General features: G+C 36.3%; 1 protein-coding gene across 1 annotated transcript in view; it reads left to right on the top strand.

Annotated features, from left to right (window-relative positions):
• Nucleotides 1-107: 107 nt before the first annotated feature.
• Nucleotides 108-23,279, top strand: part of TCF7 (T-cell specific, HMG-box) — a 44,020-nt gene continuing 20,848 nt past the window's right edge. Inside the window, exons 1-6 of the mRNA XM_051217647.1 lie at nt 108-288; nt 9,028-9,088; nt 14,542-14,852; nt 18,181-18,592; nt 20,974-21,505; nt 21,641-22,069. Of these exons, the coding sequence (XP_051065065.1) occupies nt 18,223-18,592; nt 20,974-21,505; nt 21,641-22,069 (1,331 nt within the window). The 5' untranslated portion in view covers nt 108-288; nt 9,028-9,088; nt 14,542-14,852; nt 18,181-18,222. The remainder of the gene's footprint in view (nt 289-9,027; nt 9,089-14,541; nt 14,853-18,180; nt 18,593-20,973; nt 21,506-21,640; nt 22,070-23,279) is intronic.

Below are 23,279 nucleotides of genomic sequence, written 5' to 3'. Positions count from 1 at the left end.
ATCGTATTTTACTTTATGATAAATGTTTTATATCAGTATTGTCAGTTGGATAATGTTATCAGGCTTTTTTCAATGAAACGCATGTAGGTTTTTTTCATCTTGTTCTCAAGGTGTGCGGTACAGTGGAGGAGGCTAAGGTCGCTTTCTGTGTATTCGGTACTTATGGAAGTTGCATGTACCGATGAGGTTAAGGTTTATAAAGACGAAGGTGAAGAAGATGAGCAGAAAAAGTCGTCGGAAAACTTAACTGAAGATAAAGTGGGTCTGGTGATTGAGGGTGAAGGTCAGGTATGTACTTATTACGCCTTGATATATTTCTACCTCTTTTAAACTATAACTGAAGTAAAATTAGCATTAATAAACCTAATTATTGTGTTGTACTTCACTAGTCATGTCTGTCTAAGGGAGTTTTTATCAGCAAAATGCGTTTCTATTTGCCTAATATTGGCATATATTTCTGTCTTCTAGTAAAACATGCCAACCTAAAAATGTGTAATTAACATAGAGCTCTCAGTTATATATTGCTGAATAGTTCGTACTTTATAGTGTAGCTTTGTTGGCTTTACTTTAAAACTCAAATGTTTTATGGATCCTTTCTAAAATATCCCGTCCCCAAACTTTCTAAGAATATTATCAATAACTAATTAAATTCTCATTAGAATCGCTGGCATAAAATCGCGAAACATTCATCGTAGTTTTTTTGATGAGTTATAATCTATGCAGATTCATTTGATTTACTTGACCACATGAATGTTGAGGCCAGGGGGCTCTAATCCACAAGGAAGTGGAGCAACGTTAAAAGATGCAGTCCCATGATAGCCGGTGACCAACAGTCGGTTCATACACCATTTTTTCACTCAGGATACTGGAACCCATGTGCACCATTGGTTTGGAATGAGGGTTTTCCAACTCCCGTAGGTAGATCCTCCATATCCACTAACCCAGTGAGAGATGGACATTTACTTTTCGTCTTTACAATTTCGTTAAGAACAGTAATGCCACGAGAAGGCTGTTAGTAGAACTACCCTGTTAGTGGATGTATGCGCGTGGCCATGTGAGAGCATTTTGAGAGGGAGAGCAGACCCCCCACTCGGTCGTATCAGTTCGTTCAGTGATCTAAATGATGTTTATTGCCTTGGAAGATTCCTTTATTTGGACCTAATGTAGATTCCTTATTATTATTATTTTTTGCTGGAAGGTATTTTTTCTTTGTTGTAAATAAAATAGTTCTAAATTAGCTATTTACCTAAGTTTTCTCGTTGCATTCGGGTCTCCAACTTTCATGTCATCGACTCGTTTATCAGGGGTATGTATTTCACCAAATAACCCATATAGCTACTTAGTCATTTTATGCTACCAATGTTAACATGTAGGATGTTGTGTTATTTCTACTTATCCTTGTTGAATTTTCGTTTTCTCTAAGGGATCTCAAGTCACTGATTTGTTGGTATCTGAGTCTTTTCACGAATGCGATACCTAATGCGGCTATTCTGGGTCACCATGTTTAATCTAATCTTGGCACTGTTAGCGTTCACAACATCATGCACATTAAACGATAGATAGGTTTGGATGCGACTCTTGAAAGTTTCGCAACATATGTTATCTTAATCTTAGACATTGCATCTTATATTCTAATAACGTACTACATTTGTCTACTCAACGAGGCTTCTCCGTGTACTTTTACCTGGATACTTTATGGCGCTCTGTACGACTGGCATGTAAATACCATGTTTTTACAGTCTCCATCCAACCTTCCGATGCCCTCTTATTTATTCTGGTAAACACTTGTTTGATGGAGCTTGCGTAAGAACATCGAGATCCAATGCTCATGGTTGGTTAGTTTATTTATTTATTTCAACACATAGTTATTGGTACAAAGAGGCACCAAATACATATGCGCCACACAAATCTCATTAGATATGTGTGAGGGCTGTGATACTGCCCGGGTGCTCAAACCGAAGCAGGTGCTTTTCCTAGGGGGCCACACCCTAGTACGCTGGCTTTAGCAGCTTAATCTAAATTCTCAATTTTTCCGACCCATCCGAGCCACTATCGGAGTATGACGTGGTATTTAGAAAATCTGTAGGATGATAGTACCCCAATAGGTAATATTTAGAGGCGTTTTAAACGCTAGGAGGAGCACTTCAATAGACAGTTCAACTACTTCTGCAATGTTCTTCACTTTCCTGTTTTTCTTTATCTCTGACTACTAATCCAGTCAACGAAGCACAGTTTAGAATAGATTCCCAACTTCTGAGGGTTCATAAGTCACTAGGTAAGGGAAACGTACACCCGAAAAAACTTGGGAATTTGAGTTTTCAATCCTTTTGTAATGAAATAATTGTCTTATATTTCTTTAAATATGGCTTATGTAAAGCGTGTAATAATTATCAGAGTATATACTTTCCTAATCTCATTCAAACTATTTGGTCTTAAGGCACCCCAAATGCCCTGATACAGCGGGGAGAGAGGAGTCTACTCTCCCTCTCGAAATGCTCTCACATGGCCACGCGCATACATCCACTAACAGGGTAGTTCTACTAACAGCCTTCTCGTGGCATTACTGTTCTTAACGAAATTGTAAAGACGAAAAGTGAATGTCCATCTCTTTCACTGGGTTAGTGGATATGGAGGATCTACCTACGGGAGTTGGAAAACCCTCATTCCAAACCAATGGTGCACATGGGTTCCAGTATCCTGAGTGAAAAAATGGTGTATGAACCGACTGTTGGTCACCGGCTATCATGGGACTGCATCTTTTAACGTTGCTCCACTGCCTTGTGGATCAAACCTTTAGGTCAAAGGATCCGGGGTATGGCCCTCTAAGAAAACCACCTACTTCGGTTTGGGCACCCTAGCAGTACCACTGCCCACACACTCGAATCAAGTGACTTGTATGGCGAATATGTAGTTGGTGCCCCTTTGTACTAATATTTATGTTTTCAAATAAATTAATAATAATTTGGTCTTAAGAATTCTTGAAGGACTGTTTAGTGTATCAGTTTTCTTTCAGGCCGTGAATGTATCGGCCAGATCTTTATCCCCCGCCTAAAGGTTAGACAGCATCACTCACTGTAAATAATAATTCATTATGCTTGTTTGTACCAGAGCTTCTTTTGGCTCATTGGTCGTGACTGCTCTGTACCAAAATACTACGACTATAGAGAAAAGATGTAACTATTTCTTCATTGTTTGGAACTATTAACAAAGTTAAATATAATTCCTCAATTTTGTCATCGATGATACTGGAAATAGCTCGTAAAAAAGCGCATGTTCGTAGTAGTATTAATCTGTTATATTGAGAAGCTTCTCGACTTAGTGTATTCAGATAACGTTGTCTTACACATACTCACTAGTATTCAACTGTAGCTGTATTTTGTGTTATGAAGGCAATTTTGTATGCTAAACTATGTATACTAGCAGAAACCTAGCAAATATGGAGTTTTTCACAAAACCAGCTTGTAAATCTAATCTTAATAAAAACTAAGCACACTAACCGATGCATTCAAGATAAAGAGATTGTGATTTGCTTATTACAAGAGAAATGATGATGAAGTGATCAGTTTCATCAAAATGTTTACAGGTAACAATCCTGTTACTCATTTTATGCAGAGATGAGCGCTGTGGAAATTTTAGTCTACTTTTATGCAAACATATGTGAAACTTGTTCAAAAAGTTCAATGTATTTTTTACAAAATTACATCGAAACTATTTCTTGACAATGAAACTTTTTCTCATATTATTATTATTATTGTTATTATTATTATTATTATTATTGCTATTAGTAGTAGTTTTAGTAGTATTGGTTTTCGTTTAAACCATGATTTTCTGGTGGTTGGGAATAAGTTAAGTGATTGTTGTGAGTAATTCTAGTGGTCGAATTTCGGTGTTATATATATATAGCAATCTCGATTTGTTTTATCGACAAATTCCATATAGGTATTTGTACACCATCTCATTCATGGGTATGCGGGCTTCTATTTCTTTTGCTAATCCCTATAGTAACCAATTAGGCAATTATTCTTTCTTCCTGACCCAGTATGCTGTAAATTATCTATTAAGAGTAAAGTTAATAAGGTAGAGGAAAGGGGAGGAGAAATGGCTTTTTGTATAGTCTGATAGATTAATGATTTTGTTTATTATGTATATATATATATATTCATTGATTATATAAGGTAATTTTTCGGTACATTTCACTAGGTCCTAATATTTTCAGTCTTATAAGATAAAATTGTGACTTCAAATGATATGTTCCTCTAACTCTTTCATTTGGCTGTTGCTTTCTACATTTCGTTCTATGATTTCATGTGGTTTACTGAACTATATTTCTTGTTCAATTTCTATTGTCATTGACACTAATACTTCAACTTTTTTGTTTACATTTGTTTTCTATCTCTCACTGTGATAATTGTGAAATGTAATCCAAGCATTCATTAAACACACCTCTCTTTGCCACGTAGTATATACAATCGTTTATAGTGACTAACGTGACTATTTTTTCACATAGAATTATGGTATTTTGGTTTTCACTATAAATGAATTCATCTCGTCTATCACACCATCGGAATTTACACAGTTACTCGGATACACAAACGTCTTGAATGTCCATAAAATGTCATCGTCGAAGCTTAGTGCAATTGCTAGGATGTTCAGAATGCGTTTTTCTCCTTCTAAATGCAAATTGTTGCTTCAAGACTGGCGTGTGTCAACACCTGAACTAAGGATAGGGAGTGAAGTAGTTGAACGTGTTTACAGCCCCAATGAGTTAGCGTTTGGTCTAAACTACTTGGTAGAGGTTTGAATGTTTGCTGTGACAAATGGCTGTAGACGTTGAATGACAAGGTTTTGAATTAATCACTAATTGGCAGATGCATTCAGTCCATGTTTTCCTTTAAAATCTGAGTTCTAAAATTATTTTTTTTTAAATTTTTACTTCTCATATATTCTCTGTGCCTGATCATTTTTTTTACTACCACAGATACTACCACTACTGTTACTTATACTACTCAGGTATTCACCTTGATAACGTCATCTCGTATAACAAGTAAGAGGGATGCACATATATGCTAGGTTCTACTTTGCGTACAGCTGAATGACTTAATAAATGCTTAGTACAGTAACTATTTAAAAAACGTACATCTCTAGGAAGCGAACACTAAGAAGTAAAGATAATTTCAATTATCCCATTTCAGAAAAGTATCAGTTATAATTCTGTACATTTTTTAAAGCATCAACTTGTAAATAATAAAAGGGAATTGATTACCGAATGAAAATGACACAGTCATTCATTTAAAACGTTTATACCCTATGAAAAATTAGTGCAATATACTCACTTTCATATTTACGAATTAATAAAACGTCAAATATAATAAGTAATAGTCATATATACAAATTTTTAACTAATCGACCGTGAAACCGTTAATGATACAACTTAGTTTTAAAGGGAAAAAACAATAATAATGTAAATTATTTAAACAGGGAGCTAAAATTTTAGATTATTCTCTTTTACAGTTTGATACTTTAAGTAGAGCTATCAGCATACAATACATATTACTTATTTATGTCTGTTACTCCTCGTGAAGGAACATAGGTCGCTCACCGGTATTCTCCATCCAACTCTGTCCTGGGGAATCCTTTCCACCTCTTTCCAGTTGTTATTCATCCTTTTCATATTTGCTTCTATTTTCTGACGTAATGTGTTCTTTGGCCTTCCTGTTTTCCACTTCCCTTCAGGATTCCAGGTTAGCGCTTGCCTCATGGTGTAGTTTGATGATTTGCGTAATGTATGTGCTATCCATTTCCATCGTGTTTTCCTAATTTCCTCTTCAGCTGGGAGTTGGTTTGTTCATATATAAAAACTATTCTAATTGCTTCTGCAAGAACAACACACTCTTGAAGTTTAATTCTTAGTTATATGTGTAGCTATAGCGAGTTCGTTTTTCTTTGACTGCATTCTATTTAAGAATTTGTTTAGAAGAAGAGATGTTCCGGTACATTCCAATATGATATCTTGTTAATAATTAACTGAAGTATTCTATATCTTGATAAATACGTACAAATGTCTAATCTTTATCATTACTGTCCGAAATGCATTCTAACTTTCTATTCCATCGCTTAATTTTTTTATTACCGTTTCATGTTATTAGAAATAGATATGATTGTCAAAAATAAATGCAAATTACTAACTTCTCTACCAGGGCATGTATGCGTTATATATATGTATACCTTTTAGCTTGATCACAGTTGTAGTCACTCTGTCCATATGAATCTCAGCAAGTGATCGTCTGTTTATTATCCGATTTAATATATTTTCTTTTTGTTTATGTTCTTCATCTAATTGGGCATTAAATAAAGCTTGTATAATATCGATGATAAGTATTATTGATTATGTCGGGATTAGATTTAGTTGATTTACTCATTACAGTTGATCATACTAATTATGGACGAAAAGAAACAATCTAATTTGGTAGACAAGAATTAATTTCTAAAGCTTGAAGGATAATAATCCAGTCTTATGATCGGCTATACTATATCGTTACATTTTATGTATCATTTAGGATTTTGTTCATTCATTTTAACATTTACAAATTTCGTTCAGTTATCAAATCATTTTCCATAGTATAATCTAAAAGGTTTCTTTAAAATTAATAGTTAATCACCGTGATGTTATGTTATTGATTTATTTAAACACATAAATATTGGTACAAAGGGGCACCAAATACATATGCGCCACATAACTCATTTGATTTGTGCAAGGGCTGTGATACTACCCGGGTGCCCAGATCGAAGCAGGTGGTTTTCTTAGTGGGCCATACCCCGGATCCTTTGACCTAAAGGTTTGATCAACAAGGCAGTAGAGCAACGTCCGTGTCCACCAACCCAGTGAAAGAGATGGACATTCACTTTTCGTCTTTACAATTTCGTTAAGAACAGTAATGTCACGAGAAGGTTGTGAGTAGGACTTCTCTGTTAGTGGATGTATGCGCGTAGCCAATATGAGAGCATTTGGAGAGCGAGAGCTGTTTGTCCCCACTTTCGGTTGTACCAGGGCATTTGGGGGCAATCACGTGTAGATTGTTTCACTTTGTTTTATGTTTTTCACTTGGTCTATATCATTTGTTCCCATCGTTCATATTATGTATAAATATCTTATTATGTTGAATATCTTCTTCTACACTATTCGAGAATGTAATACCTCGGAATTGAATACTTTTTCAAGGTTTTATCCTATTCACACAGTAATTCATTATTTTAGTTCATTTATATTCTAAGAATTATATTTCATTGTAACTTCAAATGTAGATGATCATCGGGTATTTGATGTGTAATGCCTTGAACTATTAAAAAAATTGGCATATGTTTCTTCTTGTTTTATTATTTTTAAAAAAATGTTTGTTCTCAAAAATACATAACTAGGTGAACTGCTACCGTATCTTCCTTAAATTAGTCTAGGTCAACTTAAAAAACTATTCGTGATAAACATAAAATGTATATTGTGATTACTTAGTAATAATCCTGTATGGATACAATAGCTTGGTTCATTTTTTCTACTATTCAGTGATAAATCTTGCTAATTGAATGCTAAGCTCTTCTAGTAACTTCCAGGCTAAATCTACATAGCGACTTGAACACGAGAGAAAAGGCCCAAAATACATAAGAAACACTTCACTTCAAAGGTTCGTTTTAGTACAGAAAATATAGGTTTTTTATAGTATTTTAAAAGTTCTTGGGTTTCCCGAAGATTCTGGAATGCTACCAAACAGAGTAGCAGTATAAGTAATCATCCAATCAATAATTCTACATTCACTTTTTTGGTGTTTCTGGCAAAACTTCTACTGAACGCTGATTGGATAAGATGCTTCTCAGTGTTTTCAGAGCCTTTCTTGGCTTTTCTTTCGAGGAGTTTTCTAGATCTCCTCAACATTCAGTGTGATAACATTCGTAAGAGTGTTAATATTCGGTTTTTATAATATAGTATAGTGTGTGCTACTTATACGGACAGATATAAGTGGCGGCCTGCTTGAGCATCTGGGCTACCTGTTCCTGCCATCTAGACATTTCATCAAGTTATCTATTTTTGTTTGTTTTAATATATCATTATGTCTATTAATCGCATAAGCTATCCTGGTTCATTTCTGAAAAATGTACAACCTTTCGTTGTCAAAGTTACAAAAAACTCAATAAGAGACAATGCGGTTGCTGGCAATATAAAACGAAAAGAATGTACATCATTCAGATGTTCATTTACTGGACTACTAACAACTAGCTGGCGATCACTCAATATTTATCGCCAGGACCGACCAAGAAGAAAGAAACGGAAACTTGTTGAAATACTTTGCGCTGAGAATTCTATATTGTACCAAAAATATAATATTGAATAAAGCTAACAATAATAATAATAATAATAATAATAATAATAATATATATATATATATATATATATATATATATATATATCGGGAATTGGAAATACGATTCTTACTGACATAGGAGAAACATAGAGAGAAGTGAAAGAGAAAAAAAAACGGAAGCAGTTCAAGTAGCAACAAGAATGAAAGGACAATGGAGTTTGTAAGGGACAATTTAAAGAAAATTTGCAAATCATTATATTCAATGTATTGTTTTTATATTTTATAAATGTAGTATGATTTTACATAATATAATCAATTGGTTTACCCTGCCCCAGGTCTTTATTCATTAAAAATAGTATCAATATACAATCATATGATTATTCCAGTCATCTTTTGGCATTGACACCATTCTTTCTCTGTCTCTTTTCTTTTCTATTCAGTAAATTATCAATATAAATTAGGATTTATTAGACCTTTAGAAGAAGAAGAAAGGTTTCAGGAGTACTATGATGATCGTAATCAAGAAATAAATAAGAAAAAATAGTACTTCATTTCTGTCATATGTCCTTCTATTTAACATTATTGATATGATGATATTTATAAAATTTTCGTTACCAGTTTAACATCAAGTCATCATAGAATTTTATCTTCCATCTTTTTGTTGTTTAAATTATAGTGTACACAGAAAGGATCATTCAATTTTGGATTCTTATCTCTAGATGATTATTACCATTCATGTAAGTTTTCTTTTCTTCAAACATTCTATTCATTCATAAGTTCGCCTTTTAATTGTTTTAATTTCTTCAATGAAATTATTATTCAGTTATTCAATGTCTTAATTTCCAATCATTTGATACTATCGATAAATCTTTCGATTAGGATATGATTCTAAGTTAAATGGATTAATTTGTACATAGTTTTTTAATTCTCCGACCATAGCTGCTACCTTGACGCAGTGGTCGAGCTTGCCTATCGTGATGATCCAACCGAGCTATACTGGCTGGAACATATGTTCCTGTAGGTTCTACCATGCCAGGCAGGTCGATTGGAGAACGGTAAGACTAAAAGCAGCAACTCAAGGTCTGAGGGCGAAGTCGTACTGCTGACTGTAGAGGGGTGTGACAGCCGTAAGGTGTTTCTCTCGGACAACCAGCATCTGCAGAGATGCTGTCTTCTCACAAGGAAGGAAGGGGTTAGAAAAGGTCGACCCTAAAAATGTGACACCTCACCTTACCTCACGGATTTCCGTCTCCGCGATGAGGCCCTTTGAAGGACGGAGCTAACACATTCAAAACGTCCCACAAAAAGGCCATTCACGACCGGCCTCAAGCAGTTGTCCCTTGGGTTCTGCGGTCACGCTCCCAGGTCGTTAAGGTCAACATTAATCCAACTTCCTTTTCAGGTTCCTCGAGAAATACCCTTCCACGGTGTGGGCAGCCGGGAAGTGACATCAGCCCTCATACTCGTAACAGCACACAAGACCAAGTTGGTCACATTCAAATCCTTCCTACACCTCCTAATACCACTCTTATCTCCCCGACTAACCCTTCTCACGTCCGTTTATCACCTCGCACCGCTAGGGCAAACGATTCAAGTACGCGGAACGTTATTCCTGGTCTCCTGAAACCACGCTCTAAACTTCATATTGGAGCTTATAACGTCCGAACACTGTGCCAAATAGGACAGCAGGCTTCCTTAGCTAGGACTTTAGAATTTCGCGCCATCGATGTGTGCTGCTTCTCTAAAACGCGTATACAGGATCCGAGTAGCGTCATTCATTTGACATCACCATGTCAAAATAAAGTGTACACAGAAAGGATCATTCAATTTTGGATTCTTATCTCTAGATGATTATTACCATTCATGTAAGTTTTCTTTTCTTCAATCATTCTATTTATTCATTAGTTCGCCTTTTGATTGTTTTAATTTCTTCAATGAAATTATTATTCAGTTATTCAATGTCTTAATTTCCAATCATTTGATACTATCGATAAATCTTTCGATTAGGATATGATTCTAAGTTAAATGGACTAATTTGTACATAGTTTTTTAATTCTCCGACCATAGCTGCTACCTTGACGCAGTGGTCGAGCTTGCCTATCGTGACAAACCCTAATGTTTCCGATTACTGCTTATACTCTTACCGCCTCTACTACTACGGGATTTGAATCGACAACTGCATTTCTGTGCTAATATGGTATGGCAACTCGAACTGATGTACGTACGTACGAAGTTCTACGTTGTTACTGACTGACTGACTGAGTTTTTAATTTTTATTAGTAATTTTAAGAGTATAAATTCATTAATTTTACATTCTACATTTATTAGGTTTTCTGTCTGTGATATGTATGTATATACCTGGAATCCCTTAATTGATTAGTTGCTATTATCCCTTACTTACTTACACCTGTTACCCCTAATGAAGCATAGACCGCCGAATAACATTCTCCAACTCACTCTGTTCTGGGTCTTCCTTTCTAGTTCTATTCAATTGTTGTTCATTCTTCTCATGTCTGTCCCCATTTCTCGGAGTAATGTGTTCTTTGGTCTTCCTTTTCTCTTTTGGCCTTGAGGATTCAAAGTTAGGGTTTGTCTTGTGACGCAATTGGGTGCTTTCCTTAATGTGTATCCTATCCACTTCCAGCGCTTTTTCCTGATTTCTTCCTCCGCTGGATCTGGTTTGTTCTCTCCCTCAGTAGGCTGTTGCTGATAGTGTCTGGCCAATGGATTTGCATTGACTATTAATAAACACCTGTATCTTCTGGATAATGAATACAGTGGTCTTGAGTGCTGTTAGAGGTATGAGGGCGGTTATCACTTCCCGGTCGCCCACACCGTGGAAGGGTTCTTCTGGAGGTTCCTGAAAAGGAAATTGGATTAGAGGTGGTCTTAGTGACCTGGGGGCGTGACCGCAGTGCCCAAGAGACAACTGCTTGAGGTCGGTCACACACGACCTTTTTATGGGTAATTTTGTGTTAGCTCCGTACTTGTTGAGACCTTACCGCCGGAGACGGATATCCGTGGGATAAGGCGAGGTTTGCATTTTTAGAGTCGACCTTTTCTAACCCCACCCCTCCTTGTGGGAAGACAGCATCACTGTCATGCTGGTTGTCTGAAGGAAACACCTTACTGGTGTCACACCTCTGTACAGTCAGCAGTATGACTTCGCCTTCGGACCTTGGGTTTGTTGCTTTTAGTCTTATCGCTCTTCAACCGACCTGTCTGACCTGGTAGGACCTTGAGGAACAGTTGTTCCAGCCAATATAGCTCGGTTGGATCATCACGATAGGCAAGCACGACCACCACGTCAAGGTAGCAACAACGGTCGAGTCTTCTGGATAATGGCTTTCATAGTTCTCCAAGTTTCCGCCCCATACAGTAGAACTGTCTGGATATTTGTATTGTATCCCATCAGTTGTAAATTGTTTTGGATAAAATTGTTCAGAATATGAATTTATTTTATTCTATCTCAAATAGCTATCAACTGGATATATCTGATTCCTAAAAAATGTTGTATTTCTATGTTCATATATCCATTTAACTTGATTTGACCACTTTATCAAGTATAGAAATGATTCATTGTACATCTTGGTCGCTTTATTCAAATTAAGATTATAATGTTTTATACCGATTTAGATTTTATGTTTCAGTAATAATTACCGTCAGACCCATACCACATAGTCTGGACTTACCAGCATTACTTAGACCAACAGACAAGGATGCTTAGATAGACTGACGTCATGTTTTCATTCGGCCGCCACTACCATTGTAGGAATGATAAAAATATTTGATATAATTTGACCTGTACATTACAGTAAAATCAAGTGCGAATAAAAAAAAGCATTTCTTTTCAATTAGCGTTAAATAATTTCTCACCCTACACATCTTTTTAATAAATATCTCAATGGGAAATTTCACTTTATAAAGATCAAAAAACCGATAGTCACTTAAGGAAACTACTTGGTTTGCCCTAGGTAAGATTAAGGCTTAACAAATAGTGGTTCCGTGAATATGCAACGCAAGCATGAGAGCTTGAGTTAGGGTAGTTCGTTCAAAGACTATCAAGGAAATATGAAACTCCTGCTTATATGCAAAGATATTTCTTGCCAGTCGCTTGTTTACTAGAACTCCAAAACCCACTCGTTAACATAAACTTGCAATTTATTTAAATATTTTCCAACAATAATGAATGGTACATATACAAACTCTCACTAGCCCTTCAGAAGTACGAGTGGCCATGAAGACGTCTTTAATGTTCACATGTTCAATATTCCATAATGATAATTTATCTGAAGTCTGTGACAAGGAGTAAATGCAATAGGTGGATTGTCATGATCTGTGCTTTGCACCATGCGCTGAAATTGCTTCAGTGAAATAAAACTGCCTATTGTGCTTAATCAGTCAGCTACAGCGTAGGATCACGCATATATATGCATCGATCTAAGTTGCCACACCTCATTAGCACAACAAAACGAAGATCAAATTCATAGAAGCAGTTACTTCATTGGAGAGCTTGCATATAAGGATATGAGAGAGAGAGAGAGAGAGAGAGAGAGAGAGAGAGAGAGAGGAAGAATTAGTTCATAGAAAGAAAGGTATGAAGTAATTTTAATCTCACGGTTTAAGGGGAGACAAACTGTGTATACACTTATACCAATTTGACCGATTATGAGCCATGTCACTTAGAGTCTCCAATCACTAGTTATGATAGTCACGCAGACCCTAACCAACTAGTCTGTATCTACCAACATGGTTCAGACTAGAAGTTAGTGATTTCAAGGACTGATACCATATTTTGGTTTGCTGGCCCCTCTAACTTTCTTTCAACCGTCTCCGATACTAATCAACTTAGTATAAAACGTTTAAAACAGTTATGTCTATTTATTCACTTTATCTATTGAATTTCATTTGCATCAATGTCAGAGGTTGATTAATATCAAATTCTAATTTATAAATTCTGTGTTACCTTAATTCATTCATAAATGTATGTATAATCTACATAAATCTATTTCCTATTTTTGTATATCTAGTCAATTGAAGTATTTTATTCAAGATTTATTTGCTTATAATAATCTCTTTTCCAATAGAAAGAAAATTAGAGAAGGAATGTTATTGATTTCAAACCGATCCAAATATTCCTTCTTTCATAATGATTATCAACTTTGTCTTTCCATGAAAAAAATATCTTTACTCTTTCCTCTTTTTTTTTCCAGTTGTCATCATTAATATCAAATTTTTATGATAAATTATATCGTACTTATTCACTTCTATGAATGTTTTCTTTCTTTTTAGCACGTGGTATTTTTTTTTTCTATCTCTGTCTCCTATTCTATTCTATTCTATGTATATTCTTCAACTATCTTTCATCTCTCTCTTTATGCATATATGCTTCTGTTTCTACGATGTTTTCGTTCCGTCTTGTTTCTAATCCATTTATTATTTCAGTGATTTTTTATTCTCATATTTTCTTTGATTTTCACTTGATCTATCAAGTGTTAATGTTTTCTTTTTCACTCACTCACTCACTCACTCACTCACTCACTCACTCACTCACTCACTCACTCACTCACTCACTCACTCACTCACTCACTCTCTCTCTCTCTGTCATCGATTTATTACCTTGTCATTGTATACTCATAGTTTGTATGAAAAAAATAATCTTAAGTTGAGTTTTCTTCATTGACTACATTGAATATAGTCTCTTTTCATAGGATGGTGATATTTCATTTATAACATTCTGCTGTGTATGTTACTTCATATTTCAGTTTGTCTTTATCTTCAATTTCCGTATTCGTTTATGTATCTGTGTTTGTTTCAATTTGACAGTAGAAGTTTTACTTCAATGTAATAAGGTAACACATCACTCCTATTTGTTTTCGTGCAACTGGAACTTCTTGAAGCTATGGTTCAAATTGCGTAATCATAAAATATATAACTTGGCACTTTGATCTAGATGGATTAACTAATATTTACGTTTATTATTTTCTGTTAAAAAAACCCAGAAACCTTACATCATATCTTTATGCTTTTTTTTCATATCCAGGATAATTAAAACTCTCTGGCTATTTGCAACAATTTATAATTAATATTTCTTTGATCTTATGAAGTTTATGTACTTCTTATCGAAGTTTAATTTTGACTTTGTTCGTTTATATAACTCGAAATTATGTCCATTCATTTCCCTTTTTAGTCTTTCCACTGCCATTTGTTACCGGTTCTCCATCATTTCCTGTCAATGCTTCTTCATATGCTGCAGCCGCTGCGGCTGTGGCGGCCGCAGCAGCTGCTGCAGCGGCCGCTCATCAACAGGGTCAAGATGTACAAAATCAATTCTCCTATCCTACTTCATCATTGTCATCGCCACATTCTTGTGGATCTGATACATTTGGAAGGCCAGCTCATATAACTAATGAAGGAAGGAAATCACAACTAAATGAAACATTAACTGGTTTAAATACAGATGATCCTGTATTACGATGTGCTAATCCCTTGACAAATCGGGTAAGATTTCATATATTCATGTCATCTTACCGTTGTTTTTTTTCTGTTTCAATTACATTATAATTAAGCCATTCTTCTGGTTTCAAAAATCATTGTTTGTTGAAAAGTCTATGTTTACAATTACATAATCATTTCTCTGATGAACTAAATGATGAATGAATTCAATAAAGAAAATAACTTAATTAGTGTATTCGTGTTCGTATTACTACTACTATTACTACTATGACTACTACTGCCTATTCAAGTGTAGCATGTGATTGCTTATTTTAATACAAGAATGAAAAAGAAAACAATAGTGAACACACCATTCTTCTGTCTATCATCAATGTTGCAAAATTATAAAAACTATAGTATATACTCTGTTTATTGATAAAATGATACCATCTTAAGTTGTCTTTATAATAATAATAATATTCATTAGTTGTAAATTGTCAGTCTGGAATAATCTTGACTCAATGGACTTACTAACAGACTTCTCAATAATAGTATATATATATATATATATATATATATTCAAATTCTTGAAATGATAGATTGGTTACAGCATTTAAGGTTAGCTGATATTAAAAGTATCAACGCAAAGCTATTTGGGTTAAGTTGTTTATTTGTATTCCAATCAATAGTGTGCATTCACGATCTTGCTTTACTACTTACTTTACTTACGTCTGTTACTCCTCGTGAAGGAACATAGGCCGCTCACCAGCATTCTCCATCCAACTCTGTCCTGGGCAATTCTTTCCAGCTCTTTCCAATTGTTATTCATCCTTTTCATGTTTGCTTCTATTTTCCGACGTAATGTGTACTTTGGCCTTCCTGTTTTCCACTTCCCTTCAGGATTCCAAGCTAGGGCTTGTCTCATGGTGTAGTTTGATTATTTGCGTAATGTATGTTCTATCCATTTCCATCGTATTTTCCTAATTTTTTCTTCAGCTGGAAGCTGGTTTGTTCTCTCCTAGAGAAGGCTGTTGATGATGGAATCTTGTATTTAGTTATTACAATCAGATATATAAGTTCCACTGGTTGAAATCATGAGTCAATTGAAGCTAGACCACTATGGAAAACCTGGAAGCACTGGACGGCGGTTTCGTCCTAGTATGGGACTCCTTAGCTGTGCTCATCCACGATCCCTTCACCTCGCGAGATTCGAAGCCAGGACCTATCAGTCTCGCGCCAGGCGCTTAACCAACTGGACCATCCAGTGCTTCTATGTTTTGCATGGTGGTTTAGCTTCAATTGACTCATGATTTCAACCAGTGAAATTTCTAAAAATCTCCACAAAACCCATTCTGATAAGATATATAAGTGTTTCTCTAATCAATTAGTCATGTTTAAAGATTTTAGATATATAGTACGTAATACAATTTATTATATTTATCATTACATTATCAGTTTTGATAATGATAAGACAATCAGAAGGTGTAGTCTCGTGAGAATGTTAACTAATAACCATCAGAATTGATCTAAAAGGTAAGTGCATTTCATTAGCTAAGAAATGGATTCATTTCTTAAGGATTATAATGATATATATATGAGTATTTGTGCATTTTACTCGATAGCTCAATTATATACATTCAAGTAGTTATTTGAAGGCGGGGGGGGGAGGGGTTGGCGCGTAGTATACTACCATGTTTCAGTATCAGATTTTAGATACCGCCTATTATAATACTACTCTAAATATATAGTTGTTTATTCTAAATTATTCATTTTTAATTGTTATGTCAACTATTCATTCGTTTTTCTCTTTTCTTTCTTTTTTTCTTTCTACATCTTCAAAATTTATTGTCTGTTTTATGTATCTACTTTTTTGACAATGAATTATTCATCAAAAAATAATTGAATGTTAAGTGTACAAAGGTTATTTTGAAATCATTCTCTACATACATTATTAACTCGACAATTTCATTTGATTCATTTGTATAATCGTATTTACAATTATTATCTTTATTGAAAATAGTAGTCTATTGTTAAATATAGAATAATATTGAATAATAAATAATCAGATATTGAATGAACGTTATGTAATAATTGACTAGTGAAAAGTGATAAGATGAAGATAATTATCAGTATAGGATTGTGGAGATTACTAAGTTTTTGATTGAGATTATCAACTGATTGCTGTTAGACCATCATTGAAAATTTGGAAGCACTGGACGGCCATTTCGTTCGATTGTGGGACTCCTCGACAGGGCGCATCCAAGATCCGGCCCCGCGGGGTTCTAACCTAAGGCCTTCAGTCTCGCACTCGAACGCTTAACCCCTGAACCACTGAGTGGGCATCCAATGGTGTTAATGTCTAACGTCAACCAATCCATGTGGATGTGTACTGCTGAAGAGTCTCACCAGGATGAAACGGTCGTGCAGTGCTCCCAGGTTGTCCAAGGTGGTCTAGCGTCAATTGACTCATGATTTCAACTATTGAAATTTCGAAAAAATCTCCACAAAACCCCTTCTAATAATAATCTTCTGCTCACTAGTGACTGACTTCAAGAGGGATTTCCTGGAGTTCTAGTGAGAAGCCGTTGCCAATGACGCTCAACTGGGTCTGTCGTGAGATATCAACTCACTGAAGACAATGGTGTACGGTGACGCAACTTCGTGGATTGGTTGAAGTTAGACATTAACACAGTTGGATGCCGGCTCAGTGGTCTTATGGTTAAGCGCTTGTGTGCGAGACTGATAGGTCCTGTGTTTGAATCTCGCGGGGAGCGGGATCGTGGATGCTCACTGCTGAGGAGTCCCATGCTAGGACGAAACGGCCGTCCAGTGCTTCATGGTTTTCATTCATAGATTTGTGATACCGATCTAATTAACAATTGTAAAGGCGTAGAGAAAAAAACATTGGTCATGGAAAATATAAAGAAAGGTTAAGAAGAATAAGGGATCGAACATACTGTTTTTGTACGCAATGGTTAAGCATCGATTGATGAATAGCTATGGCCTCTACTGTACATACGTTTCTCATCTGTATTCTTTTTCACCTGATTCTACTGACTGTGTGTATGATTTTTAAGGAGGATTTTAATGAAACGGAGTAACGAGAATCAACTAAATGTTCCAAGATTAGACTTTTGTAATACTTTAGGTAGCTAGGCAGGGTGGTGTTCGGAGATGCACTTCAAAAGAGCTCGGTTCGTTCAGCCAATACAACTTACTCCATGTGAGCAAGTAAACTGATAGATGCACATTGATTCTTTAATGAGACAATAGGTTTCTTTTTTGTATTTGAACAGAATAACTTGTTTGCTTTCTTTTTTTAAAACATAACGTCTTTCACCAAACACGGAAACTATTGTTTCTCTTGACCACGTTTTTCTCTATCTTTTTATAGTTTCAGTCTGCTTCTGGTTGTCAAACTAGTTGTGTTTCTCCGATGTTTCCTTCCTTTGGTGGACTCTCCCCATCGTTAAGTGCTTTCATGGCTGGACCATTCTACAGTGTCGCTTTACAAGCAGCTGCAGTGGCTGCAGCGGTATCATCTGGTTCATCTAGTCCAAAATTGCAATCAACATTTTGGCCACAACCAAGTGTTCATTCACCTGTGCCTTTTAGAATTCCAACTCCTAATCCTTCGTCATCCAATTTTAATGTTTATGATAATTTATCTCCACAAAATAAATCACCGTCTTCTGTTATAGCTGTAGCCGCAGCGGCAGCGGCAGCAGCTGCCCTCAGCCAATCACCGTCATCGACATCCGCCACAGCGGCAGCTGCATTTCATTCAGAGTTAATAAAAGCAGCAAGTGGGTATTAGTTCTCCTCCCTACTTATACTGTCTGTTTTTTGTTTGTAGTTAAGCTGTTTACTGTCATTTGTTCGTGTTGAATTGCTTTCTGATATCTTTGAAAGTCTTTTGCCTTTTCATTTTTTCTCGAATTCAATTGATGACGTAGTGAAACTTCATCAGTTGAGATGGCTGGGACACGTGTTACGTATGCCCAACGACCGACTGCCTCGACGTGCGATGTTCAGTGGTATAGGAGTAGGTTGGAAGAAAGCTAGGGGCGGCCAGACCAAAACATGGCACAAGTCCATGAAGTCACTGACAAGTGGACTGAGTCATGTCGGTAGGTGTAGACTACCTGGTTGGGGACCGCGAGATGATAGCAACCGATGGTTAGAGACCTTGAATGACATGGCTCAAAATCGTTTGCAATGGCGCAGGTGCATCCACTCTTTGTGTTCTCCCAAATTTTGACTTCCTGATTCCCTCTTGTCTCTTTTTTCTCTTCCCAAGTTTATTTCACTGTATTATACTCTTTAAGTAACATCTCCAAACACTAATCTCTCCGATTACTGCTTTTACTCTTATTACCTCTACCACTACGGGATTTGAATCGACCACGGCATCTCTGTGCTAATTTGGTGTGGCAACTCGAACTGATGTACGTGCGTGCGAAGTTCTACGTTGTTACTGACTGACTGACTGAATTCATAGATAGCCTCTCTGATATGATGTCACTTCACACAATTTTTGAGGTTAGATAATTGGGGGTAGTCGTCAAGATATCGTAGACTTAGGTTTCATTGCGGTTAGGAACGACTGAAAAAGGATCAGTTCTTTCAATATTATATGTACACTTTACTGATGGATACCAATTCATGTCACTTAGACTAGTGGTCCCGTTACAACTCCTCGATTAATAGAATCCGTCCGACATATTACGTTGGTTGTTACTTAGTAATCAATAGATTTTGATCCAGTATATTTTGTTTCCATCTTCTAATTTATGTAACGATTTAGTTCTGACACTACAATTTTTGGAAGTCATACATTTTTCATATATTAACTGTTATAATTCGTCGTAGCATTAATAAAAACAATGTTGCAATTATATTTCTATGGAACTGTACCACCTATGACGATTGTGACATATGCTGCGCATATTATGTCATTGCCTACATCGAATTGCGATGTTGTAGATCAAAGTATATAGTTTAAACATAATCAAAATAAACTTCCTGGTAAAATTATATTGACTGTCTCATTTAGAAACTCGATGCAAATCTTTAGTTAATTAATAAACAAAGATCTAAAATAATATAGTAATAGATGGAAAGCGGCTAGCAGTGTCGTTCAGGACACGAGTTCCTACTTATTTGAGACTGTTCGCCACATTCCATCTATTCTACATTAACTTATGTCATGATGGCTATATCGAGGCAGTTCGTATAGGATGCCCATATATCAACCAAAGCTGATCAAATGTCAATCAAAATATCAACTGCGAAATGATTCAAGCCATTTCAAGTTGAATTAAAAGTTCAAAATATCATAGTAGTCAAGATTATAGTACCGACAGTTCCGTCAGAGCTCATTCATCACTTATGACCTCTACATCTATTGTTAAATTATTTATATCACATCAATGTTTTAGTGAGTAGAACTGAGATTTGAAACAATGAGTCAACGGTTAAATTTGTCTTATTTATTTATTTAAACACATAAACATTGGTACAAGAAGGTACCAAGTAGATATGCGCCACATAAATAATTTGATTAGTGTGGGAGCTGGGATACTGCCCGGGTGCCCAGATTGAAGTAGATAGCTTTCTTAGGGACCCACACTCGGAGCCTTAACCTAAAGGTCTGTTCAATAAGGCAGTGGAGCAACGTTAGGTGATGCAGGCCCATGGTAGCCGGTGACCAACAATTGGTTCATGTGCCATCCGTTCCTTCAGGATCATGGAGCTCACGTGCACCATCGGTTTGAGATCAGGGGTTTTCCAACTCCCCTTGGTAGACTCTCCATGTCCACCAACTCGGTTAAAGCACCGGACATTCTCTGTTCGTCCTCTCAATTTCGTAAAGAACAGTAATACCATGAGAAGGCAGTGAGTAGGACTTCCGTGGCAGTGGTTGTTTTCATGTGACCATGTGAGAGCATTTGGAGAGGGAGAGCTAACTCTCCCCACTCTCGGTTGTACCAGGGTATTTGGGGGACGATGTATATAAGAAATAACAAATTTTAAAGTTTTTACAATCCTAATGCCTCTTTGTTTGAGTTAGTAGTATATACATCGTTCCATTCGGTGTTTTTTCGTACACAACCTTATTCATTTCTCTTTGTTTTCTATACACATATACCTAATTTTGTTTCTATGTGATTTAATTAAATTTCAGATTTATATAAAATTAATAATTCAAATCAACGATTTTTGTCAAATCAGAATCCATATCATCATTCCCTTACTCATGATAGTTTATTATCACTATGCACTAATAGTAGTAATCAGTCATTATCCAATACTCTACCATTAAATATTGATAATTCAATTAATATCCATAATACCGCTTCTGATAATGTGATCATCGGTAGTAGTTTACGTGCCTCCAATAAATCAATATCGACAAATTTGCCTTCACGTTCATGTACATTGACTGGTTCCAAATTAGATCAGTTCAATTCATCAATTAATCTTCAAATAAAAACTGAAAATGATAATTTTACAAACAAACACTTGACGGAATTTTCAAGTTTAGATAATAGCAATAATAAATCAATTCATAATGAACGACTTGTTATTCCATCAAATTCTTTTAGTGAACAAGATCTTTCATATGATTCTCAAAGAAGATTAGGATCGTCTACATCAACATGGACTACTAACTTATCGGTAAAATCAGATTCAGAAGAAAATCAGTTAAACCGTAGGTTAGTTCCATTCTGTCGAATTATCACTTGTTATTTTTTCTTTAAAATTATGTTTTAAGTTATTCAGTTAGTAATTCAAGAATAGTTTCCTTCAAGTTTATGTTATTTTACATTTTTTCTTTCCTTTCACACTAGTTTATTCACTGATTGTTCTCAACGTGCTACGGCAGCGGCTGCCGCGGCGGCGGCTGCAGCAGCAGCTCATGTCCATTTTCTTTCAAGTTTAGCAGTGGCTGCAGCAGTTCACTCATCAGCGTCATCATCTCCGACTCCTGCACCTCAATTATCTTCATTACATAACAGTAGTAGTTTATCACCAATACTATCCCGTAATAATTCAGTCGATTCAAATTTACAACATTCCATTTCATCACATCTTGATATTACACAATCATCTTCAGTATTGACTTCACAAGAGCCATTATTCTCTTTTACTGCTTCCCAACTTAAATTACGTCATACAAATACCACAGATAATGTTGCTCATCAAATTTCTGGTCATTTAAAACCATTTAAGTCTTTTGGTTCAATCACTGATAATGTATGCGCATCATCTCATAATACGTAAGTGAAGTTTAGATTTTCGTACTTTACTACGGTAGTTATAGGTATGTTTCAAAGTTAATGTTAACGCTCTGTTCTCGTTAAATAGTGATTCCTTCTAAGTCATCTGTCAGTTGTTATTATCCAATATTTCTGCATTTATTTATTATTATTTATTTATTTGAACACATATATATTGGTACAGGAGTGCGCCAAATATATATGCGCCACACAATTTCAGTTCATTAATTGCGTGTGGGCTGCGATACTGCCCGGGTGCCCAAACCGAAGCAGGTGGTTATCTTAGGGGGCCACACCCCGAGCCTTTGACCTAAAGGTCTAACCCACAAGGCAGTGGAGCATCGTAAGGAGATGCAGTCCCATGGTAGCCGGTGACCGAAAACTGGTTCATACGCCATTTGTTCCCTTGGGATACTGGTGCCCATGTGCACCATAGATTTGGAATCCGGTTAAAGCGCCGGACATTCGCTTTTCGTCCTCTCATTTTCGTAAACAACACCCCCGCCACGAGAAGGCAGTGAGTAGGACTTCCTGGCAGAGGCTGTATACGCGCGGCCGTGTGAGAGTATTTCGAGAGGGAGGGCGAACCTACCCCGCTCTCGGCCATACCAGGGCATTTGGGGGCAATATTTCTGCATATTAGTAAGAAGTACTTTATTGACACAGAGAGTGAGAGAGAGCAATCGTATTTGTTGACAATTCATTTTTTCCAGCTCTTTTTTTATCTTATCAATCAGTTCAGTCCCATCGCCCCCAAATGCCCTCGTACAACCGAGAATGGGGAGAGTCCTCTCTCGAAATGCTGTCACATGGCCACGTGCCTACAGCCACTACCAGGGAAGTCCTACTCACTGTCTTCTCGCGGCATCATTGTTGTTTCCGAAATCGAGAGGACGAGAAGCGAATATCCGTCACTTTAACCGGGTTGGTGGATACAGAGGACCCACCTACGGGAGTAAGAAACCCCTGGTCCCAAACCAATGGTGGATATGGGTTTCAGGATCTTAAAGGGACAAATGGTGTATGAACCAATCGTTGGTCACTGGAAACCATGGAACTACATCTCCTGACGTTGCTTCACTGCCTTATGGATTAGACCTTTAGGTTGAAGGCTCTGGGTGTGGCCCCCTAAGAAATCTACCTGCCCCGATCTGGGCACTCGGGCAGTATCCCAGCCCCCACACTAATCGAATGGCGAATTGTGACTTAA

Source organism: Schistosoma haematobium, chromosome 5 (genome assembly GCF_000699445.3).
Source record: "Schistosoma haematobium chromosome 5, whole genome shotgun sequence".
Classification (NCBI taxonomy): Eukaryota; Metazoa; Platyhelminthes; class Trematoda; order Strigeidida; family Schistosomatidae; genus Schistosoma; species Schistosoma haematobium.
The sequence above is the reverse complement of the archived record's forward strand: the minus strand, read 5'-3'. Positions and strand labels throughout refer to the sequence as shown.